This window comes from Podarcis muralis, chromosome 6, assembly GCF_964188315.1.
Source record: "Podarcis muralis chromosome 6, rPodMur119.hap1.1, whole genome shotgun sequence".
NCBI lineage: Eukaryota > Metazoa > Chordata > Lepidosauria > Squamata > Lacertidae > Podarcis > Podarcis muralis.
In genome coordinates, this window is record NC_135660.1 from 36256149 (window position 1) to 36282163 (window position 26015).

General features: G+C 44.7%; 1 protein-coding gene across 2 annotated transcripts in view; it reads right to left on the reverse strand.

Moving 5' to 3' along the window:
- Nucleotides 1–769: 769 nt before the first annotated feature.
- SLCO2A1 (solute carrier organic anion transporter family member 2A1) overlaps nt 770–26015 on the reverse strand; it is a 59735-nt gene continuing 34489 nt past the window's right edge. The window contains exons 4-14 of one of the 2 annotated variants that reach the window (XM_028730914.2): nt 23308–23529; nt 18577–18675; nt 14946–15079; nt 11093–11171; nt 9766–9930; nt 7825–8014; nt 6709–6868; nt 5202–5371; nt 4152–4216; nt 3303–3423; nt 770–1682 (exon numbers count right to left, since the gene is read on the reverse strand). In XM_028730914.2, the coding sequence (XP_028586747.2) occupies nt 1562–1682; nt 3303–3423; nt 4152–4216; nt 5202–5371; nt 6709–6868; nt 7825–8014; nt 9766–9930; nt 11093–11171; nt 14946–15079; nt 18577–18675; nt 23308–23529 (1526 nt within the window). In that variant the 3' untranslated portion in view covers nt 770–1561. Of the gene's footprint in view, nt 1683–3302; nt 3424–4151; nt 4217–5201; nt 5372–6708; nt 6869–7824; nt 8015–9765; nt 9931–11092; nt 11175–14945; nt 15080–18576; nt 18676–23307; nt 23530–26015 lie in introns of both variants that reach the window. The other variant, XM_028730913.2, reaches the window with a different exon arrangement.

Consider the following 26015-nt stretch of genomic DNA (forward strand, 5'->3'; position numbering starts at 1 on the left):
AGTAGCACCTTAAAGACCAACTAAGTTAGTTCTTGGTATGAGCTTTCGTGTGCATGCACACTTCTTCAGATACACTGAAACAGAAGTTGCCAGATCCTTCTATATAGTGAGAAGGTGGGGAGGGGTATACCTTCTCACTATATAGAAGGATCTGGCAACTTCTGTTTCAGTGTATCTGAAGAAGTGTGCATGCACACGAAAGCTCATACCAAGAACTAACTTAGTTGGTCTTTAAGGTGCTACTGGAAGGAATATTTTTTTGTTTTGACTATGGCAGACCAACACGGCTACCTATCTGTAACTGGAACATTATCTCACAGGGTAGACCTGTGAGCTAAAAAGGTTATAGTGCCACCCAGTGGTACTTTGGTTTATAATGGCTAAATTTCAATATACCTAATCTACCATAAATCAGAGATGTTAAAGATGTTAGTTTGTTTGAGCCTTAAAAATGTAAACAAATTCTCCCCCCTTCCCCCTTTTTGGAGGGCAAAGTAAAGAAACACAAGGTATTTTCATTTAAAAAATAAAGAAACTAAGGTACTTTCATCATCAGATATGATGCAATTTCCTGTATTTGAAACAAGCCAATCTGTTTTAGAGAGGATTCGCTGAATGGAAATTTTGATAAGCTCCATTCCATGTATCCCAAGATCAGACGTGGCATCACTATGGCAACGGAAAGGCCTGGAGGCAAGGAGAACGCCAGGAGTCTACTCCTTCAAACACATACACAAATAAATAGAGATCAATAAAAAGCGTGAAGAAATCAGGGGAAGTTTATTTTATTTAAAAATTCAATATATATATCACAACAACTAACTTTATACATTGAGTGGAATTTACGTCCACTCTACCTGTGTAACGGAGGAGAGGGGAGAAGAGAGAAGGCACGAAAGTGAGCTGGCCCAAGCAGAGTTCTAATCCCCGCCCCTCCTCCTTGTTCCATACCTTGGTCAATGCTGGCATAACGTAACATGCTTGCTGGAGTCGGTCCATACAGGGAGCAAACAGAAATGGTCGCTCCTCACCAACTTCAAATGCTATTTACACGGTTCTCTTAACTTCCTCAGTTTTTGTGTGCCATTCCCATCCAAAGGACCTGCTTGCTTTTCCTCCAACCCATCTGACCTATCTCCTCAGAAGAATCCTCCACACGTTGAGCCTGTCACAGGGGCTGCAGAGTGCGTACTCTCAGTCCCAAAGATGGCTTCCCTCGCTGTAATTTGCTGGCTGTCCCTTTTTCTTTCCGAGGCCTGGGGAGATTTTCAAGGCAGCTGCCTCTTGAAAAGGTTAGCCGGCTGCACTGGCTCCTTTTAACACTGATTAGGTGCTTGGTCACTGAGAGTCCTGTTCTTCATTTGACAACATGTCCCTTTAAGCTGAGCTACCCATGGCAGATGCTGATAATGCAGAGTTCTAAAAGTCCAGCTGCTAATATGAAATGGTTCCCTTACAGTTTTATTTTTATTTTAAAAAAACAAAAGGCACAAAGGCCGAGTATTGTTAGTAAATGCAGGCATGGAACTAAATGGCCATTGAGATGGGTCTGGTTGCGGCGCTATACTAGGCCGGCGGCTTTGTCTTGCACGTTGTATTCCTTGTTCTTCGTCACCCTCCAGCCGATGACGGTTAAGAGAAGGATGCCAATGATTTTGTAACCCACTTGGAGGCCTAGGTATCTGTGCCAAAGAGAAAAGAGAAGCAGGAGGCGGACACAGTGAAACTTGAATGGAACAGACCTTGAGATGAAAGCAACCTTCTGTTTTAGAAAGGCACCCAGAAACAGACTGAGTCCTCAGGGACGCAAGTGGAATGGTAATAGGACCTTAGTAGACTAAGTACCCAGACTGCTAAGTTGGATTCTAGAAAACTTCAGACAAATTCACACATGCATGCAGTTGCATGAAAAGGAAGTTTCTGGCACTGGGTGTGTTCTCCTTTGTGGAGGCCAGGAGCGAGGTGGGGAGTTGCACACCTTTGCCCTTTAAGCACCAACAACAGAGAATAGCTGACTGGGGCTGTCCAATGAAGCGCATTCAATCTTTGCTTTCTCTATGCTGAAGTCAAGTTCCCCATTTTGCGGGGGGGAGGGGGTGCCTTTTTAAAAATTACTTTTGCTTGGGCAGGTTTGCAGATGTCAGAGCCCTGCGGGAGAGAAATCCCTTCTCCTCCAGTTTAAATCTTGGAGCCAGACTTCCTAGCCTCAAAATAAAATAAAATTAAAGGGGGGGGGGAGGTCACAACAGGAAGAGCTTCATTATTGCCTGGCACCGCTTCAAATTATTATTTTCAGCAGAGGCAGCTCTCCGATGCCACTGGGTGTCAGTGGCGCGTATGTGCAAATCCTATTTTGTTGTTGGCAAACACCCATCTATCCAAGAGAAAAGCCTTTGCAACATTCCTCTGGGTGAAGGGGTCCTCTTTTAGGCACTGATATGGAGATTTCTCTTCTAAGGAAAGGGAATGACTGCAGGGTTCCTAGGGTGTAGGCTCAGGGGGAATTCCTGGTGCGCTAGTCTGGTCCGTAGACCTGAGTCATGTAAGTCTTTCCAAAATGATTTAATTTTTTAAAAGAAAAAACCAAGAACCACGTAGAGGATGCCAAGATGTGTTCACGTATTGATGGCCTCAGGAGCTCAGATAATTGGGTCTCCCATGAAAACAATGCATTCCGTAATTCTCAGGTTCAGCAGGGAGTTTTTCTTTCTAAATCACAGCCTCAAGGCTCAGCATGATGCAGCTGCACACGCAGGTTAAGAGAGCAAGAATCGGAGCGCAGGGTGGAGAGAGGACGTGAAGATTCAGGCAGCAACCAAGCAAGCCTGACAAACAGCTGTCAGCAGGGATAACTGCAGCCATGGGCTCCAACATAAACAAAGCCACATTACAAGCAGGGAGCTGCCTTGCTGACCCTTCAGCCCTATTGATTCCTAAGGGTTAAAATAGACAGTGCTTCAGCTCGAGATCTATGCCCTAAGTGCAGGTGGCTTTCTGAACATGAACTGTCAAGCATGGCAGGGGGTGGTGGAAGGATTTGGAAGAGGAGTCTAGCTTTGAGGGTGGAGGACTTGAACACCCTCGTGCCAGCAATTTGCATTAGGAAAAAAACTCCTAGCCAAAGCATATCTGTCTGCACTGGCAATTTGTGTAGGGTTGGGGACTGAACTTAATGGGCATAGATGCGGAGCTAACGTAACATGTAACTTGGCCCCAGTTTTGCATCTGCTCTGCTGGGAGTTGATTTTCCGCACATCAGGTTTTTTACACCTCCCGGGAGATAAACTATACAGGTGGGTTACCTGCTGCGGAGGAAGTTATTGTCGTAGTACGTGCAAGATCCGCTCTTGTTGCACTGTTTCCTCCACCAGATGCACGAGGAGTCGATGAGGAAGCCAAAGAGGGCAGGAGCTGGCAGCCAGGCTTCAAAGGAAAGAAAAAGGGTGAGAACCAAAAGGATCCAATTGCAGACAAAGCATCTCCCCACTGCATCTCTCACAGTTAGCTCTGGCTAGAATATTTTATTATTATTATTATTATTATTATTATTATTATTATTATTATTATTATTATTATTATGTCTACACCACCCTTCATCTGAGGACCACAGGGTGGTTTGCAATATAGAAACACAAAAATATATAACACCGTAACACACACACACACACACACACACACACACACACACACACACAGTTTATTGTTTATTTTTTAAAATATTTTTATCAATTTTTAATAATAACAAACATCATATAATCTTAAACATTGAAAAGTTTAAATGCAACTGTAACATTTTCCATACTTTTAATACAATCAATACAACATCAAAATATGGGATTTTTAAATCCCTTTTCTTCCCTACCCTCTCCATGGTTACATTATTTTCATTATTAATTCATGCATGTACAAATTAAATTTTCCATCTATTCGTATCTAATTCTATATTTCGTTAAAATATTGCAAATGTTATTTAGAATCCTGCTGATGTATCAGCCTGTATACAATGCTTTGATATATATGCAGTAAATATTTCCCATTCATTCCCCCCCCCCCCAGTTTAAAAGGTCATAGATTGCCCCATTGAACACAGCAGGATTTACTTCATATATTACTAATATTTATTAGTCTTGCAGGTCCTGGCAGACACTCACCTAGCAATCTCATCAACAGGAACTGGACTCCAATGGCAAATGACTTTTCATCAGGATTCACCACCCTGAGTAGGATAAAAACACAGTATGTGAGATACTTTTGGCTCAAAAGCTAGTTGGTATTGCTCTGGGAGAAATTTAAGAAGCCTGGTGATGTTTTGTGGGTTCATGACACAATGCAGCAAGGTTCAAAGCGGCCAGATCTTTCATACAGCAAAGCTGAAAATGTCCTGCCCACTTGCCACTTGCCATAAATCAGATCCTTGTCATGTGGTGGCAGGTAAAACATTCTGAGGCCAGCTGAAGGCTAACCTTCCTTATTAAAGCATATTCAAACAGCAATGTGGGACTGCAGATTTTCTTCCACGTTAGTGATGTTACGGGCAATTGACTAATATTTTGTGGTTCTGGGACATTTATTCCTTAAAATATTTTTTTTCTATACACCGCCCTATACCTGGAGGTCTCTGGGTGGTTCACAAACAAGACCACAACATATAAAATCCTCTTTTTTGTGTCTGTGTCACCATTTTATGAAGAGAAAGTTGGGGAATATATGAGAACAAATAAATATAAAAGCCTGTGGATCCCCTAAATTACAGGCAAGTCTTGCAGAGGTTATCTTCTTGTGTAGTGAAATGTGCTCAGGCCCTAAGTTACAAATGGATGACTCTGTTAATTTCACTTTCTATTTTTCCCAGTCTTGAATTTAATTCATCCAGTTTCCATGTGTCTGTGATATATATTTTTTTATTCACATGAAAATTCACCCACATTTCTCCTGATATTTGCATTTGCACACAATTTTGCCTGTCACAAGCATTTATTTATTTTTTGCAGCAAAAGAATGGATATTTGTGCATTATTTTCACGGTTACCTGCATTTTCATATGCATTCTTTAGATGGCAAACTGCACTGCAAAATTCAAAGGTGTGGATTCTGAAGGAGAGCTGTCTTTTGGTTTGCATATCGATTCATTCACGATATGTGAATTGGAAGAGTTAATGTGAATTTCTCTCCCCCTCCTCTGCCCTACTGTGCCTACTTACCTTAGCACCATCATGTAGAGAGGGTTGTGACACAGGCAGGCAACCAATGCAGCAAAGGAGATGAGGAAAATAACAGGCAGCAGCAAAGAAGCACAACGGATTGGGCAGGAACCAGTCTTTGCTGAGGACTGGCCATTGCTGGTTTTGATACAGGAGCAGTTTGTGTAGATCTGGTTGGAATAGCAGAGGAGAAAGTCAACTTCATTTCTGGGAATCCATTATGTTCAGGGAGGGACCACAAGGTGCTGGAGCAAAGGGTCTTTGCAAGCAGAAGGCCACAGGTTTCAATTCCTGACGCCTCCAATTAAAAGGCTTGGGTAGCAGGCAATGTGAAAACCATCTGCCTGGAAAGCCGCTGTCAATCAGAGCAGCAATTTGGTCGTCAGGGGAGCGTGGGAATACGTTTGTGGAAGGAAGGCAGTACTGCACTAATGTGACTGAGAATTCATACAGTGCTTTTAAAAATCAAATGTGCGATTTGAAAACTTGTGATCCAACCCCCTGAGAGCTTCTCAATACTTTGAATATGGGCACACAGGTAAATGAACAGATAAAAAAAGTACACGTGCTAATACTTGATCTAAACTGATTCAGCCTAGGTCGCAAGAACAGCAACCACAAACATCACGTAGAAAAGGTTGTGACACAGGCAGGTAAGCAATGCAGCAAATGAGACAAGGAACATAAGAGGCTTCCAACAGATGCTCAAATTTTGGCTGTGTATGTGGCGTGCCAATGATAAACTGGTGATATTATTAAGAGGGCCCTTTAGGGTGATCTTAAGTATTGGGGTGGTACATTAGGCTTCCTCTTGAAGATGTAGGGCATGAGCCATTATAGGTCAAAACCTGGACTGCATTTGGAAGACCATGTAATACCACAGCATCTTACTAGTGGAGCAATCAAATGAACCAGTGGTCCTTTTACCCACTGTTATCAACTTCGAATGGCAGAAGCGCTTCAAATTCTCAGACACAGCTTTTCCCAAGATGCTGCTTTATTGGGGATGTCTGGAATTGAACCTGCGGAGCATGTGTTCTCCAACAGAGCTATGGATTCCCTGCTAAGTCACTATTTTCAACAGGTAGGCCAACTGGAGCCAATACTGAGCATAACTCAATGGCCCAGGAGCCCAAAGCTCTAGCAACACCTCTGTATGTTGAGCACTATAGTGGTACCTTGGTTTGCAATCACTTTGGATTACAACCGTTTTGGATCACAACCACATCAAACCTGGAAGTGTGTGTCCCTTTTTTTTTTTTTTTTTTGGATTACAACCCATTTTTGGAGGGATTACAACCAATTTTGGGGGGAGGCCCCACTGGCGAAAGCACGCCTTGGGTTACATACAACCTGTTTTGGTTTACAACTGGACCTTTGGAACGGATTATGGTTGTAAACCAAGGTACTACTGTATTTAGATTTGAGGCCATTAAAATGAGTGGACATTCAGTACTCCAGATCCTCTTACCAGCCCCTGGAGTTTTCCATCGGTACTACTACATACCTTAACACGGGATGCGGAAGAATTACTGAATAAACCAGTACAACCAGCGTGGCAGGGAGAAAGGTACTCCACGCCATCATCTCCACAGACTGGGTGGAAGAGATAGTCTGAGCAGGAGCACATCCTGTTGCATTGAGCCTGTCCTGGGGAACTTGATGTCCTGCCAGAAAAAGAGAGGCAAAATAAAATGAAATTAAAGAAGATGGGTGAAAGATACTTTTTTTAAAAAAATGCATTGGGTGATTAACCTTTGTTTTCCAGTCTGTTATTGTTGAGTTCTTGCCACTTGGAAGTCTGGCCTCCTGCCTAGGACTTACCCACCCAAGATACGTCTAAGGTTTTTCAGTGAACTCGGTCGTAATTATTACTCACACGCACATGCAGACAAAACACTCACGTACCTGGGTGGGAAAACATTTGATGCCTGGAGGAATCAACCTGAGCTGAGTCTTACCAGTAAAAAGAGGGTGGGGGGAACCCACCATTGAACACCCAAAGCAGAACAAAGAAAAAAGCCAGTCAAAAGAAAACGAGAATGAAAACTGGAAACATTCTAGGTGCAAAGTACGATCCAAGGTCAGTATCACATGGGATGTGTGCAATATTGAGAGCTGCCATTTAGACAAACCTTGTCCACTTTGACCCCCATCAGCTCTCTGAGACCTCAATTAGAGAAATTCCATAGCCTTGGAAGCCCTGAGAGTCTTTTATATGGAAGGTGACCTGGAGTCAGTCTCTTTTAATGTGCCAATAACATTTTCTACCACTCAGCTTCCCCGCTCTCTGAAATACCATGGGGAATAGAAAGAACAGCAAGGAGGAAGAAATGATTCAGTGGCAATTGTTGGGGTTTATCGAAGGAAAGTGTGAAGGGGGAAATCTGAGCACCCATGATTTTAGAGTGGATGACTCAAAGTCAGGGATGGTGAATCTGTGTCCCTCCAGATGTTCCTGGACTCCAACTCCCATTATCCCTAATCACTGGTCATGCTAGTTGGGGCTGATGGGAGTTGTGGTCCAACCATCTTTGGAGGGCCGCAGGTCCCCCACCCCTGCACTAAATTCTAATTCCCCACCCCCACCCCACGGTGCTTAATGGAAAGCAGAATGTGTTACCTGTCTGGATAAATTTCTGCTATCTTCTCTGTAGAGCAACCCATGAAGAACAGAGGGAGGCAGCAAAGTGTGGAGACGAGGAGCACACTGATGGCAAACCGTGGGATAGCTTTGAGAGAGAAAGCAAAACGCTTCATGACAAGGCCTCCAAACAGCATTCCTAGGGCAGCTGCAGGAAGGTTCACAGATCCTGCAAAAAAAGGGGAGGTGGAGAGGAAGCAACGGGAGACAGTGGTTCGTAACTGAAAGCAACTTAATTTTTTTAGCCAAAGCATGAAGTCAATCTTAAAGCTGGAATAGAACTGTACTCTATTTTGCATGGTGAGGCCAACACAGAGTCACTCTTACTGAGTCCTGGCCTCTACCCTAGGGGCTGCTCTACATGCAATGGGATTCCTCCAAGGGAAGCATCCTCCTTGTGAGGGTCTGCATGAATCTTGCATGTAACACCTAGTTGCAATGACTTCGTGTTTGTAATTCAGAAAAAGTGTACTTGTTCTGGGTAACTCATCATCATCATCATCAAACCTTTTAGTGGCATCACATACAAACATCCATAGTAAATCAATACAGAATTACCACCTCCCCAATGTCGCAGAACAATTGTCAAATGAAAAGAGGCAAAACAGTCTAACATGACATATCTAGGTCTCCAGGGAGATCAGACACCTGCAATGTGTTTCTGCGACAAAAAGACCAAATAAAGATATTTAGCCATAAACTTGATGAGCTCCTGATCATTCCCCAGTAATAGAAAATGTATGACTTCCAACTCTGGTTTCCATTTGGGGATGCAGAGTTGATCTAGAAACTGCTGGTGGAGATCAGCATATAGTTTACATTTAAGAACCATATAAGTAAGAGTTTCCAGCAGGTGGTCTTCATATGGGCAAATTCTTTCTCCTTCCACCATTCCCGAGAACCTTCCCCAAAGGAGGTTTGATGGATTTGAATTAAACCTGGCCAGTGAAAATGCCCTTCTTTCTTCAGGGGTAAGCAGAAATCCATGATAATTGTGATTAATTTCATATGCCCAAGAAAGTTGAAAATAAAGAGGGGAACATGTTTTCTCTGCTGCTGCTGCTGTTAGTTCCTGGCATTCAATGTCCCACAACCTAGTTTTTATTATAGCCTTGGCAGATGGTGGGGGCATCGATCACAAAAGTTCAGGGTAAATAAGGTCAGCCTCCACTCGATGGAGGATACCTCCTGCTTCCAGCACAGCTTTGTCCCATGTTACAGGCAGGATTCAAGATAGAAGGAGTGTTTCCTTCTAGTTTCAGAATGCTTTTGTTGCGGTTTTGAATTACTGTATGTAACTGTTTGCCCACATTGCAGGCCCTCAGCTTGTTTAGAAGGGTGCTAGTTTATCCTGCCTATCTCAAAGGGTCTATCCAAGCAGAGTTTGGCTTCATCACTTAACTGAGGAAGCTGTGTGTAGTATACAGATACATACATACACAGATAAAGAAAAGAAAAGAAAAGGGAAGCACAGTGAGCTGATTCACAACCAGGATAGATGGAAATGCTTGACCGTCGCCCACACAAACGTTGTCCAACTGCAGAAGGCCCCACAGCAACTTCCTTAATTAAATTATTTTTGACTCCACGACTCCAACACCCACAAACTTTTAGAGCTCTGCCAAACCAAAGTCTGCCCTGACTCCTGAGTAATGTTCATTGCCTGGTGTGGTTAAAGGGCACCCATTCTTTCCATGCATGGCCCAAGGACTAGAGAGATAGCCAATGATTGTCTAGTTGCCTTTGACTGCCCTACCCTGTCCTCCTCCAATCAGATTGGACTGCCAGCTGGTATGACACCAAGAAGGACTGGCTCCAAAGCCTTGAGGAACGTAACCTGGCTATAACTTTATTCTGAGAAGGTTTGGGCTGAAATAACTAAAAATCATGATTAGTCGAGAGGCAGTGCCATTCCCTCACCAATGAGGAAGTTTGCATAGGAAGAGGTGGCGCCAAACTGTTTCTCTAGGAACTTGTTGAGGAAGGTGGAGAGGCCAGCAATGACGGAGGAGAAGCTGCACTGAGCCAAAACCAGGAACATGAAGAGCGGATTGAGGAGCAGCCTCAGGAAGCCTTGGGGAAACTCTGAAGGCAAAAACAGGGGAACAAGTCAGTCACAGAGAGAGCATCACCAGTTGCATGAGCAACAGAGAGCATGCTTTAAAACAACAACAACAACACTCTTACGATTTCATTTATTTAACACATTTTTATCATGCTCTTCATTCCATTTAAAATGGTCGTGCTGGTTCAAAATTGGTTAGATGCAGCACAAAACACAACAATAAGCCTATAAGGGGAAAATAAAGAGATTCTTAAAACATACACATTTTAAAAATACATGGGTGTACAAAAGAGTTTCTGCCTACCACCAAAAGCACTGTGATGTAGGGTGCCAGGTGAGTCTCTACAGCAGGGATAGAGAACCTGTGGCCTTCCAAATGTTGTTGGACCACACTAGCTGGGGCTGATGGGAGTTGTGGTCCACCAGCCACAGGCTCCCCATTCCTGCTTTGTAGGGAACAGCATTCAATAAATAGGACGCAGGTACCTAAGAGGCCCTTTCCTTTGTTGTCACATATCTTACCCTATCATAAATGTTAGTTACACCAAAAAGTCCCATGGAATTCTATTCCCATTGGGCCAGACTATTAAGGCATGTTAAACCTGGCTTCTGTTTCTAAAGTCAGTGATGCCTTGGCTGGACTGATTTAGCTTCTTAACTGGCCTTCTGCTAAATGCTTAGGGAAGGGTTACATATCAAAAACAGACTGCGGTGGGTTTACATTAACAATATCTTTTGTAAAAAGAGAGTGCTATCAATGGCTACAAATCATGATGTCTATGGGCTATGTCCCGGTCCAGAGGCTACATGCCTCTGAAATGCCAGTTGCTGGAAAACAACCTCATGTCCTGTTTAGGGGCTTCTCAGAGGCAGCTGGCTGGCCACTGCCAAACGGGAGGCTGGACTAGATAGGGCCTGAGTTTGCTCCAGAAAGGTTCTTTGATTCTTCCTTCTTGTAATATGCAGCATGGTCATATGTAGCTAAACTGATGAGCTTTGCACAAAAGAAGCAGGGGCTGCAGCCAAGAAGCCTTTCAGGAGAACATCAAAATAACAAAATCATACAGAGCTGCTAGCTAAGATAAGGATACAGGTGTGGGTGCTAAGGGATCTTGTATTTCTAAACAGTTCCTTTTTTGCAGTGTAGCATGAATGCTGAAAGTTGGTAAGAAAAGCCTTTACTTTTGGTAAATTCTACCAGTGATCCTTCCTCTGCCTTGGCCTTCTCAATCTTCTTCAGGACGTCCACCTCATATTCCGCCTGCTGGGACAGAAGCAAAGAGAAGGGTTTTTTTTTGTGTGAACAGGAGGGTGATGGTTCGTTTTGTCCTCTGGAAACAAGGCCCTGAACATGCAGAGCAAGCATGAAACAGGATGCAGATCCTGGGAGCAGGCCCAGCAAAAGCAAAAGAGAAATTATTGTGGGGGGTGTGCATGTTCTTCTCCGAGCATAACAGTGACAGCAAAAAAGACTGAGGCAAGAAACAAACAAAAAAGGCTGGCTCATCTGGAAAAAAACTGACCTTGCCCACAATACAAATGACACTCCACCTGCTTCCATACAGCTTTCTTTGATTTGGCTATTGGCAAGGCTGCAACCTTTACCCCCATTTTGAACACTGACTTGATGAATACGAAGGGAAGCTATGGCAGAACTTTTGCCTCTTGGTTTACAAAGTGATTGGGACACTTTAGGGGCGGCTCTTGAGCTAGTTTTTGTACCATCACCCTCTGCTTGGGGTGCCTGCTATGTCCACCTTCAGAGAGGGACACTGAAAAAGCTCATCTGGTAGAGAGCATGAGACTCTTAATCTCAAGGTCAGAGGTTTGAGCCCCACATTGGGCAAAAGATTCCTGCATTGCAGGGGGTTGGACTAGATGACCCTCATGGTCCCTTGAACTCTACAGTTCTATGATTAACTGCTCTCCTGCTGCCATGAAGGGTAATAACAGAAAGGGGAAAGCGCACACACACACACACACACACACACACACACACACACACACTATAAAAGCCTTCATATGAGATTAAGATGAGGATGCATATTTCTCCCCTCTTACTGTATTTCAAAGTAAGGAAAGGAGTCAGAGCTATACTGAATATGCAAGACAAAGACTAACACTGGGACAGTGGCGTAGCGTGGGTTGTCAGCACCCGGGGCAAGGCAAGTAATTTGCGCCCCCTAACCCTGAGTGAGCCAGGTAGGGGCAGAGAGCTGCGAGTGTGAGCGCCCCCCCCCCCAGATGTTGCGCCCGGTGCGGCCGGGCCCCCCTGCACCCCCCACGCTACGCCACTGCACTGGGATGCTTGATAGTATTTCCAACATCTTTGTTAATGGCTTTAAATATATATATATATATATATATATATATATATATATATATATATATATATGTATGCAGGTTTTGGTGTCCTCGGGTATCTTCCCGTGTAAAAGTTGGGGTGTCTAGGCGACGTTTCGACGAGGTCTCACTCGTCATCTTCAGGCTGGTGCTTTCGGCTTTAAGCAAAACCTACATCCCAATGACCTACTTGTGAGCTTCGATGTTGTATCTCTCTTCACACAAGTGCCCATTAATGAAGCCTTGTATCTCTCTTCACACAAGTGCCCATTAATGAAGCCTTGACAGCCATTCAAAACAAATACAATCCCCCCGAATACATCTTGGACCTGACCAACCACTGCCTAACCAACACGTACTTCATCCACAATGGACAAAGATATAAACAGATAGAAGGAGCACCTATGGGATCACCCCTCTCACCGGTCATCGCAAACCTGTACATGGAACACTTTGAAACCAATGCTTTAGACAAGTCAGAACACAAACCCAAACTTTGGCTCAGATATGTTGACGACACCTTTGTAATTTGGCCACACGGGAAGGAAAAACTGGACAGCTTCCTCACACATCTCAACAGCCTACACCCCAAAATACAATTCACTATGGAAATAGAAGCCAACAACCAACTTCCCTTTCTTGACGTCCTAATCTACAAAAAACCTGATGGCTCCCTAGGACACACTATCTACCGGAAAAAAACACACACCAACCGCTACTTACATGCACAATCACACCACCACCCTGCACAAATAAACTCCGTAGCCAAGACTCTCATCTCCAGAACCAAACGCCTGGCTGACAAAGACCACTTGACAACTGAGTTACAGAATCTCTCAAATGTGTTAATTGCCAATGGATACCAGCAAAACAGGGTTACGAAGCTAATCCAAAAAGAAACACCCCCCAAAAACCAAGACACAGAAGAAAACAATGGCATGGCCCTCCTTCCTTATATCAAGGGCACTACAGATAAAATTAGCAAAATCCTCCATAAACACAATATCAAAACAGCCTTTTGCGCCAACCAAAAAATAGCCAATATCCTCAGAAACCCCAAGGATAAAATCCAGTTGGAAAACCAAGGGGTCTATGAAATACCCTGCAAAGTCTGCCCAGCCACGTACATTGGACAAACAAACAGACGAATAAATGCACGTATCGCAGAACACAAGAATGCCGTCAAAAAAGAAGAAAAAACTTCCTCTCTCTTCCAACACATGAAAGAAACAGGACACGAAATTAATTTTGCAGATTCCAAATTGCTCTCTAACATGGAACATCACCACAAGAGAATAATCATGGAAGCCATCGAGATAGAGAAACACCCTCACAACATGAACAAGCGTGACGACACATCCCGCTTGCCAGACATCTGGAAATTAGCCCTCCCCACAAAAACTGACACCAGATCCAGAGGCACACAGAACGCCATCACCAATCAACCACACCAGACCCAAACCCAGACCCTCTCCACAGATAAATTACAGACACCATCCAGTAGCCAAACCATGGTGGCACCTCCGGATGCTGCACCCCCCTGCAATCCCTACACAGATCTGGCTGGCACAGGCCACAAAACCACAGCTCGCCCCTATACACGAAGCCAAGCCAGAGCACAACTAAATGTAGTACACCCATCTTCTCAGAAAAACTCTTCACAAAGTTCAAGAGGTCAAGACACAAAGGCTTTAGCAACTAATCCACACCTAATGACCCACCTAAGTGGTACTCAGGATATCACTCAAGAAATCACTCAAGATATCCCTCAAGCAATTAAGGAACAAAAGAAGAAAAGGCACACTAGCCTGGGAACTTCCTCTCTGCCCAGAACATAGGAGGCCACACCTCCTCAACAGTATTTATAGGAACTCAAACACTGAGATCCTGCTCTGTTCCAGTTACAAGAAGCCGAAAGCACCAGCCTGAAGATGACGAGTGAGACCTCGTCGAAACGTCGCCTAGACACCCCAACTTTTACACGGGAAGATACCCGAGGACACCAAAACCTGCATTCCTGTACCCGTGAAAATCTACGAAAGCATATATATGTATATATATACAAGGGGAGTATTTACATGCTGCCTTCCTTGCTATGGAATGGCACCCCTAAACAGAGTTTTTCCATTTCAATTTGTTGCTCATTCTTTAGACACAAGGCAGGCCAGAATAAGGTAATAAATAAGGCATATCCCCTGTGTTGGCAAGGCAGGCATTTAAGGTGTTATGCTTCTACCAACAGCAAGAGGCTCTGCCCAGTGGAATAAGGTGATTGCAGTGTACAGACCCTACACTGGCAGTCATGCAGGCCAAACCCATGCAGGGCAGGCTTTTCTTCGTAGTGATTATTGTAGCACCTAAAGAGCCCAAATTAATAAATCAGAAAACTGATGTACAGAAATAGGGGACGAGACAAGAGTTCTTGCTCAAGCAAGCTGCTACCTAAGAGCAGGCAAATAGGAAAATGGTTTAAAATAGAAAAATACAGGCCCAATCCAGGACAGCCCTGCCCTCATCATCTTCCCAGTGGGCCAAAGAGACTTCCCCTCTAGAACAACAGAGGTTCCTCAGAGGAATTTTTCCCTTGCAAGGGTTCACCAATCACTTTGGAAAAGCCCTGCTGCCCCTTGGCTCTCAACAGCTGTAGTTGGAAAGGGTTGCCCTTCTCTTCACCATCAGCAGAGACACTTACCCTCCCTTTGAGCATATACCGGGGGAAGAAGAAATAGGGAATGGACGTGAGCACCAAGCAGCCCGAGGCAATGAGGAGTCCCAGCCACCAGGCTCCAATCCAGCGCTGGTCTCCTGGGACCAACTGCACATCCTCTGAAAAGAGATGGAGAAATTAAAAAAGAGCTTTGTGAGTCCACTTCCTGGTACAGCGGTATGTTGGGTTAAGAACTTAATTCGTTCTGGAGGTCCATTCTTAACCTGAAACTGTTCTAAACCTGAGGTACCAATTTAGCTAATGGGGCCTCCCACCGCCGCGTGATTTCTGTTCTCATCCTGAAGCAAAGTTCTTAACCCAAGGTACTATTTCTGGGTTAGTGGAGTCTGTAACCTGAAGCGTCTGTACCCCGAGGTACCACTGTATTTAGGTGGTCTGTACTGCACTGTGTTCCCACAGAGTATGAAAGATAGCTCATTGACCCTTGCAGGAAGGGGAACCTGTGGCCCTCCAGATGCTGCTGTACCCCAACTTCCAGCAGCCCCAGCCAGCATGGCCAATGGTCAGGGATGATGAGAGTTGTAGTCCAACAACATCCAAAGGGCCACAGGTTCTCCTCCACTGACCTAGCGCCTCAAATAATAATAATGATAATGATGATAATGATAATGATAATAAATAATAATAATAATAATAATAATAATAATAATAATAATAATAATTTATTTATACCCTGCCCATCTGGCAGGACCTCCCCAGCCACTCCAGGCAGCTTCCAACAAAATATTAAAATACAGTAATGCAACAAACATTAAAAGCTTCCCTAAAAAGTACTGCCTTCAGATGTCTTCTAAAAGTCTGGTAGGTAATTAATATCATTCATGTTCTTTTAGATATCACTAATCCCCAAATATCTCCAGGACTGGGGGATCCATCTTCCCATGTGACCAATCACCTTCAAGGGCACATCCAATATTGCTCAGGATTCCTACAAAAAGCGGCAATGCTGCCTCACCAGAGCTGGGCTCCTTTGTTGTTGCTGTATTGAGTCTCTCAATACTGGAGCTTTTTATTTTTGGCTAGAGACAGTTTTTGGAGCTATTCAGATCTCAGTGCCTGGCACAACACTGATAGTTCCGCCATTTCACTAAACTGGGATAAATGAGAGGTTTACCACCTAAGGAAGCTCTGCTCTAAAAACCAGTAGCTGTAAGTTCAGGAGTAGGGAACCCGTGGCCTTCCAGATGCTGCAGAACTACAACTCCTTTCATCCTTCCCCACATTTGCTGGGGCTGGTGGGAATTGTGGTTCAGCAACATCTGGGGGGGGGGGCACACCTGCTACAGTTCGTGAGAACATGTCTGTTTAGTGAAGGCAGGGTACATTCTCCCAGATGATACTGCATTGGGAAAGTTGCTGCCACTCCAGATCACAATCCCTCTGAAGTTTGAGAAAGCACGAGCATTTGGTGAGGAACGCACAGTGGAAACCGAAGAGCATCTGTGCTGCAGAAGGTGTTTCTTGGGAGGGAAGGCTTTAAGCAGGTGACAGCCAAGATATGGGCTTAAAGGAAGGAGCTGGCACATGCAATTCATTTGTCCGATTACAAAATTAATTAGAGAAACCAACCCTCTTTCCTTTTAGACGCCTAATGCCTGCTGAAACTGTTTCCCCAGCAGTCTGTGCAGACAGGGGAGCTGGAAATGTTAGCTGCCCTCTTCCTGGAAAGACTATCCTGTCCCATTGTTCCTAGGCTGGGCAGAGTTCTGCTGGCAGAGAGTCAGGCACTAGCACAGTCACTGACCCCCATGGAGCAACCGTCTTAATGAGCCTGGCTTTTGGAGTCTACGCTCTCCAGGGACTCTGGAGAAGAGACGCCGAGTCATTTCACTCTGAGAGCGGACATCCTCCAGGCAGGAGGCCTTGCTCAAAGGAGCCCACGCTTCACTGGGGTTGGCATGGAAAGTGTCTCTCCACATTGTTAACGAGTGGGAAGGAATAAACAGCCATCTCCAGCCTTTTGCTCCTCAGCCCAGACTTCCTGCCCTTCAGGATTAAAGCGTGTGCAGGCAAAAAAACGAGCCCACGCCCGGCAAAAACAATGGCTCAGCTTCCCTGGACGTGACTGGCCCACTCAAGACTGGGCGACATCATCAAGCGGTGACCACAAAGGGGTAATTAAAGCTGCCTGTCTACATGCAAAAGAAACCCGCTGTCATTTCCATCCTCTCTTCTCACTTATTTTCTTTATCTTCCACAAGGTATCATTCTGTTATCTCTGATTGCCTGGAAGCAATGCAGGAGAATTCTTTAGCACAGAGACACGGATATAGGAAGAAAGCCTCTGTTGCACGGTGGGTGGGTGGGTGCTGGAGAGAACAGGTAGAAATAGTGATCAACCCTAAGGCAGCAATCTTCTGAGTCCAGTGCTCTTTCAGATGTACAAAGCAAATTTGTGATGCAACAGCCCTAGACTGTCATCACCCTGCCCCACCCCCACCCCAATGACAGGCAATATATGTGAAGCAAGAAATAGCACCATGGTGTAGATCGGGGGGGGGGGCATCAAAGATGGAGAGAATGGCCTGCCTGAAGCTATCTAGCCAGATTACCTGCATTCCAGATTACCTGCATACTCTGCCACAGAACAACAATAGTGCATGAAGTTCATTGCATGCATGGAGATAAACCCATCTAGTTTCTATAGACAGTTCCATCTACACGCATTATGGCATCACATATTCAGGATACTTCCCTGCCAACATGGTTATGTGATCTGTGCAAAGTGAATCTGAATCACTGCTGTGCATTGCACAGGTACTATCACCAACAAATGTCCCTGATTCAACAGCAGACACCGAATGTGATGTCTCCCTCGGGTGAGGAGCAAAGGAAGCTATTCTAGTGGATCTCCACACTGCAAATGATCGGCCATCAGATCTGGACATCCCTGCCCCATGACTGGGGTCCTCATACCAGCTGCCTGAGTTCCTGGCTGGCACTCACAGTCACTCACTATTCACCCAGAGTCACAGGTGTACAGGAGATAGCAAGCCAGACAGGAACATCAGGGCCACTATATGGACAGCAGCATGTGAAGCTGCTCAGGAGGAAGGGGCAGCACATGGAAATACGCTGCTCAGATCAGGCCCTGGCAAAAACCCAAAAGGGATGGAGCTCCCAGCCCAGTCTGAGCTGCTCTACTGCTGAAGCAACAGGTCCCACCACAGCTCTAAGCGTTGGCCTTCCTGACCAGGTAAAGTGACAGCATTGCACACTGCATGCTCAGGTCACTTAATGGGGCAACGACTTTGGCAATTGAACCACTACTTTGTGGTGCTGGTTCTAACATTCTTCCAATAATACCTGAAAACCTTTTGCTGCTTTAGGACTTTTAATCTGCAGATAAGAATATGTGGTGATGTTGGTCTTTGGGTACGTAGGGGATATCAGAAAAATCTCTAACTGTATGTAGTCAGGTCATGTCTTTGCCTGTCACCTAGCAACACACCAAGAATCTGCCCTCAAACAAAACCGGGAACCAGTAGCGTGCTTTGTGTGGCCATGACTCAATTTCCATAATCAAGTGGCTCAGACGATGGACCTGTGAATGTGTACGAGTCCAATATCCCCCTCAGCAAGAACAGATACTCACTCAGGTCAACCCTCCCATAGTCCACAAATATCCGCAGTGCTGCAGAACCAAGCAAGTAACCGAAAGCCGGGCCAAACACTGCAATGGCAAATAGGATTGCTGAAAGAGAGAGAGAAGAGGATAAGCAAGTGTGCATGAGTGACATTGCATCCATGTTTCTGATGATATTTTATTTCTTCCTAAAGCATGTTTTAAGCCACACAGTGTTTGTAGTAAATGAACAAGAAGATGAATGGTGTTGAAAACCAACCAGACAGTTAATACTATTTCTGCATTCCACACATCTTATTGAATGAAAAGCAGCTGCTACTGTTCAGACAGGACCCTAGCAACGCTTGTGAAATAAAGACTATGGTAACACATCCTTTTCAACAGCTTTCCCAACCTGCTTTGGCCCCAGCCAGCTGATGGGAGTTGTAGTTCAAAACATCTGGAAGCAGCAGGTTGGGGGAGGCTGCATTGCTGTTCCACCTGCCATTTATTTCAAACATGAAAATCGTGTGGTGAAGAAACACAGAGACGAGCAAAGAAATGTTCTGAAATTTGCATAAATACAGAAAGTGTGCACTTAACCAATTTTTTAAAAATTAATTTGCACAATGTCACTTTACTTTTGTGCAGAAATGCACAGACTAATTGTTTGATCCCATGTTAAGAACTCTAATTAATAATAATAATAACAATAATAAATTTTGTATTTATACGCCGCCCATCTGGCTGGGTTGCCCCAGCCACTCTGGGGCATATATACCTTTTTCAAACAGTGCAATCCTATATATAGCTACAGAAATGACCCCCTCCCTTGAGTTCAATGAGACTTACTCCCAGGCAAGTGTATTTAGCAGTCCTCCCTAACCTGGTGCTCTTCAGATGTTGCTGGATTACAGCTCCCATCAGCCTTGACCATTGGCTGTGGCTGATGGGAGTTGCAGTGCAAAACATTTGGACGGCGCTAGGTTGGGGAAGGCTGGCGTGTAGGATTGCCATCAAAAACCTTGAGGGCAACCCACCAGAGAGATGAGTCACCCAAAGGGAATGTTCTGGAGCTATACTTTAGTGAGAAAGTATCGACAATGGGAAGGTTCAAAGCTTCCTGTTCCAACCACCAAAGTTTTTATAGCATTTAGCAGAATATACCAATGTTTTTATTATAGTTTCCTCCCAGTGTTCTTTTGCAAAAACGAAAGCTTAGATTTTTCATTATTTTGCAGATGCTGCCATATTCTGCTGGTATGTGTTTTCTCTGGAAATTGTATTCAAGCATGGTTGTTGTTGTTGTTTTTAAGATTCTGAGCACTATAGCCCAATAAAGACCAGAGGACAATATCTGTGGAAAGTTAGGCTACTTAGAATCATAGAACTGTAGTGTTGGAAGGGATCCAAATGGTCATTTAGTCCAACCTGCTTCATGCAGGAATCACAGCTAAAGAATCCATGACAGATGGCCATCCAATCTATGTTTAAAAACCTCCAATGAAGGAAGTCTCACGGAAGTCAATTACAGCCTAATCAGAATTGCTGCTAAAGTCCAAAAGGACAGTTCAAATACAATATTGATGTGCTGTGATAGCAGCGCTTGTAGGGAAGGGTTGCCCTTGGCTATAGGTCAACAAAACAGTGCAGTACTGATTACGTACCTCGGAGCAACAATGAGCTATTTTTTACTTTATCAACACAAAGCTCCATTAAAGCCAGTTGAAGTCACCTGCCAGACAGCTAAAAATTTTATGCACTTGGGGTTGAGGAAAAACTGCCTCCAGAAAGGCTATCATTCTTTGAGGGGTGGGTAGTGAAGGAATATTTGACTCTGTCATTTCCAGAACTAATAAAGCTTTACTTTATCACCCCCTGTCTCCTGACTACAGGAGACAGGAGGTGCTGTTGTAGGAGGCACCACAAATTAGTGGGACGGAGGATGCCTCTCGTAAGAATGCCCAAAGTTCAATCCTTGCAATATCCAGTTCAGAGACGACCAGGGGAGCTGGGCTAGATGGACCAATAGCCTGACACAATATACAGTAACTTCTTATGCTCACAGGACTGTTATTTATCAGCTGGTCATTCTGGAAGGAAAGGGCCACAGATAATCTGGGTGTTCCAGCTCTCAAACAATTTCCAGGAAGCACATTCATGTTACCAGTTGTCTGATAATATCAGGAACAGGGAGCCTGGAAGACAACTTCCAACATCCATGGTCATTAGCTATGCTAGCTGGGGCTGACAGGGCCTGGAGTCCAACAACATCTGGAGAGCCACAAATTCCCCATCCCTGGATTACAGGGCCAATTCACAAGGCAAAGTTGTCCAAACAACAGCTAGCCCAGTGGCCCAAATTGTCGAGTGCTGATAGCGGTGATTTATTGCCTACCAATATGACTGAGGTCCGTGGTTTCATTTCAACCATCTTTTATGGCTTGCTAATCATCATGCTTATTATGTTTTTTTCCCCTTCTGCACCAGAAAGGAACATTATCTACTAATTAGATTCTCTTTTCATATCTACAAAGACAGATGGGAAACTCGTTATCAGAAAACGCCCCTGATATCTACAGTACTTGGTGCCTGCAAACCTCTATGACCCTTTCCCCTTTCCTGTAATAAGTACTCTTGCAATACCTTTGGACGGCCAACACCAACAAAGCCAATAAAAAAATAAAAATAAAATCATTTGCATTCTGGAACTGAGGGAAGCACTTTTTCCTTCACCTTGCATTTCAGACTTCTTCTTGGCCTAGTTTTACATAATAGCAGGAGGTGACTAGAAACATTTGAAATCCTGGTAGAGCCAGGTCTTGGGCTTCTATCCACACCGGAGGATTAGATAAATTCAGGGAGGAGACAGCTATCAATGGCTAGCTGGAGACAACAATACTTCCGAATATCAGTTGCTGGAAACCACAAGAAGGGAGAGTGCTCTTGTCCTCAGGCCCAGCTTCCGGGTTTCCCACAGACATCTGGTTGGCCAATGTGAGAACAGGATAGTGGACGAGATGGCCCATTGGCCTGATCCCGCAAGCTATTATTTTGTTCTTATGGAGATATTCAGAATTCTATTGTGGGATGGGAGAGTTTCCTTTCAAAAAGCAACCATGAGCACATTTTGACCTCAAAGAGTAGAATTCCGCTGCCAAATCTGAATGTTTTTCGGATTATTATTATTAATAATAATTGCATTGAGTGGAGATTTAAACCCTGGTCTCCCAGGTCCTCTAACCACTCTACCACACTGGCTTCTCTGAGTTGCAGGCCCATCCTCTGCGCCAGTGGCAACAGGATACTGCATCAAACGTTAGAGTTGCTTTGTCCCCCTGGCTCTGGTGCTGGAAGCTGGCTTCACTCTTGGCAGAGGAGCAGGAACAGCCCAAACTGACTGCGCCAGCCTAGGACCTCTTCAGGACTGGGAAGCTGCTAGCGTCTTGGACAGCCCCCAACACTTGTTAGAGGGGCCTCTGACTCTGGGGGGATGGGATGGGATGATAATGCTAGAAAGAAGCTGGAGGAACAAAGTGGAACAGAAACTAAAAAGGGGTAGGAAGCGGTGTTTGTCCCCCTACAAATACACATAACATCCTACCCTTTAAATCAGTGGTTTAAGATCTATGATAGGAAGGTGGTTGGGTGGTGGTAGTGGTGAGAATTTCTCACTCCACGCCAAAAAAAAAAAAAGTTAACAATTGAATCCAGCTCTGCCCTCTTTTGAAAATATTTTTTTTTTAAACTCACCAAAACATATCTGTCAACTTTTCCCTTTTCTTGCGAGGAATCCTATTCGGAATAAGGGAATTTCCCTTTTAAAAAAGGGAAATGTTGACAGCTATGCACCAAAACTGCCCCACAGCACGGGCAGTATGACTTCTCTCTGTGATCTCCTGCTACAGTTTCTGCCTATGCAGGTGAAGCTCCAGATTTCGAGGGACTCTGAGAAGGCAGCACTCTTGACCCCCAGCGCTGACCGGCCTACCCCACTCCACTGCAGAGGTATCTACAGCCACGTGACCCCCATAGCGTTGCTGCTGCAGCCACCAGCCTTGCCTTCCCCCTCGTGTGGGGTGACCAGGCGCTGCTGCTGGCTAAGCCCAACCAGGAGCGTGACAGGGAGGTCTTTTTCTGTGGCAGTGCTGTAATGGGCTTGGAGCAAAAGCAGCCACTCTGCCCCCAAGTCCATTATAGTGCTGCTGCTGCTGCTGCAGTTGCTAAGTAAGTCCACTCGCAAGCAGGGCTAGAGGAGGAGGTTTGGTGGCTGCTAGAATACTGCTGTTAGAGGTGCACTAGGGATCCAGGCAAGGTATTAGCCCCGGTGGGCAGGATCAGGGCGCATGAGCCCCAGCAAATGCCTGGCTATGTGTGACTCTTACTGCACTACTTCAGCTCTCCTAGAAGAAGAAATCATTTTGGAAAACACTACAGTTTTCATGCACAGAAGGGCACCCCTAAATCACTCCAACACCATCACATTGAGAGGAGAAAGAAAAACAGGCACTCTCAACATAGCCATGTCAGTCACACAACTAAGGATGGCTTGTCAAGTCCTTCCAACATTGCGATTTTCATTGCAGGACCGATGAGCTGCATCAGAAGCAGCTCTTCAGTGCGAGTAATGGAAAGACATTTCCTAAACAGCAGATTCCCCGCTCCGCCTGCTGCAAAGACATGGATAGCATGGCAATGTAAGCTGGATGGCAAGGTGCAACCCTGCTACAGTAAGTACACCTTCCCAGGGAAAGGGCTTACCTATATACAAGGGAGAGTTGTTTGGCTCAGCAAAGTCATCCACATAGGAGATCCCAAAAGGCTGGATGGGGACTGTCCCAATTCCTGCCAATAGCTGTGCAACTACCATTATTGCCCACATGGTGTTGTCCTCGGCCTGGACACTCACGTTGGCGCTTGGACACACAAATTCGTTGTTGTTGCAGAGCTCAGTTCTGGCACTTGCGCTCTTGTTACCTGCATCTTGGAACATGATGATGCAAAAAATAAAAATTAATAGGAAAAACAAACAAACAAACAAACAAACAAACAAACAAACAAACAAAACAGTGTGGGAACTCCCAGGCCACTGTACCCAAGTCTGATCTAAAGTCTAGTGCTGGAAACATAATTTGTCATTGCAAAAGAAAAATAAGCAGCAAAGCAAAGCATCTCAGTTTGAGAATCACTTTGCAGGGATGTTGCCTGTGCAAGTTCACATGTTGCCTGCAGGTCTAGCTTAGGTCACACTCATGATTCACTGCAGGTACCCTGGTACACAGCAAACAAATGGGGAGCAGTACAGATGGGGACAATCAAGATACCCCACCAGTTTCTAAGCACCTTTAGGGCCCAGATGACTAAAAGTGAACATGAACACAGGAAAAACCCTCCTGGATCAGACCAAAAGTCCATCATAGCTCAGCATCCTGTTCTTACGTTGGCTAACCAGATGCATATATATAGGAAGTCCACAAACAGGACTGAGTGCAACAGCACCGCCCCTTCTTGTGATTCCCTGCAACTCATATTCAGAACATAGCCTAGGGGACATTAGATCCATGGCTGGCCTATAGACAGGTCCATGTACACACATGCAAAGCACTTCCACACGCAGTTGGAGAGGGAGCTGATTTTCCTTTCTTGCACCAACCTTGGGGTGTGTGTGGCCCTTTTGGAACAGCTGCTGGAAGGGGAAGGCTGAAAGACCTGTAGAACATCTGCTTTGATTGCCGAAGCTCTCAGGTTCAATCCCTGGCATCTCCAGGTAAGGCTGGGAGAGACAGCCTGCCTGAAACCCTGGAGAGCATCTGTCAGTATGTATGTAGGTCAGGCATAGGCAAACTCAGCCCTCCAGATGTTTTGGGACTACAGTTCCCATCATCCCTGACCACTGGTCCTGTTAGCTAGGGATCATGGGAGTTGTAGTCCCAAAACATCTGGAGGGCTGAGTTTGCCTATGCCTGGTGTAGGTAATATTGTGCTAGATAGACCAAGGGTCTGATGTGCCATAAGGCAGCTTCCTATGTTCCTATGCAGAAGCTCATGCAGAGGCCCATGTGTGGTCCTTTGTACCTGGCCCACGTCTTTTGTATACAGCACCTTACAGTTTGTGGCAATAGCAACGGAACTCTTTCAAGTGAAACGCATCCTTAGGCTTCCTTAACAACCCCTCATTCCTGGATTCGGAAGACCTGTCAGAACTGTAAAACTTCCTCAATTTAATTAGCAGCTGTCATCACCTTTTTTTCTTTCAAGGTATTACCACAACAGTGCTTACAGGGATAAGTTCAGAAAGAGCTTTGAACAAACCTATATCCGTGTGTTTTGTGGGGGGGTGTGGGGAGGAGAAAACATCAGACGCCAACCGGAGAATTATTGAAGGAGGAATAAGGGTGGTTTGTCCAGGACTCCTATGTGCTTTCAAATTACAAATTAGCTTTCATGGTGAACAAGCTGTTCACAGGGGAGCAGGGAACCAATTCCAATCTATTAATCAGAGTACTCGAAGTGCCTTTTAGAGTGAAGAAAACAATGCTTAAATATCTGGAGGCGTCTAGGAACCCACATCCAATGCAAAATTAAAACAAATGATGTCTCCTTGCCACACATGTCAGTTCTCATACATCTTGTGCCTCGTTATTTGTTCGTTTTTACAACTGTTCCACTATTCCCGTCAAGCCAGAGCACTTAACGAGTGGCCCAGAAGACTTGTGGTACTTTGATCATATAAAAGAGCTGAAACAAAAATGTTGACCAGGTAATTTTGGGCTTTCAGCTAATGCAACATCACTTTTCACATACTTCTCCACACTACCACAAACATTCCTGTACATGTTCATTACAAAACCCTTATTACACAAGGCTGGAATGTATTTTCAGAACTCAGGGACCTTCTTAACTATCTTAGATTTACTTCCATAAATTCAATTGCCATGGGGGGCCTGTTAAACGTATCGCCTGCCAAAATAGAATTTTTGTAAGTGAAACTGGTTTAGGGTAAATGAGATGAGAAATGCCAACTATACCAAGGTTTTGAGGTTTCTTTGTTTACATAAATGCTCCCATCTTTGGTTCCTGCCACTTAATAAACAAATGGTAAGCAAATCTAGGAGGACATAATGGAAAACAGAGAGCTTCATTATTTCCTGCCCTGGTACACACAACTGGCCTAAGTTATGCCTTTGGCTAAGTGTGTGGAGAGTAATATATTTCTGCGCATGGGGATATTAAAATGGTAAATGAGGGCTTCGGGTTCAGAACAAGAAACAAACCTTCTTACAAGAGAATGCCAGGGGCCTAGCCATAAAAATGAAGCCACCCCATTAGCTGTTGCAATACAAATTAATATACTGCTGTGAGTGTTTAAGATCTTGCATTTAATGATATTTAAGCACTTTACATTTAAATAAATGTGAACTATATTACTATGTGAATTCATGTTACTATTCCTCAGCAGTAGGGTAAGT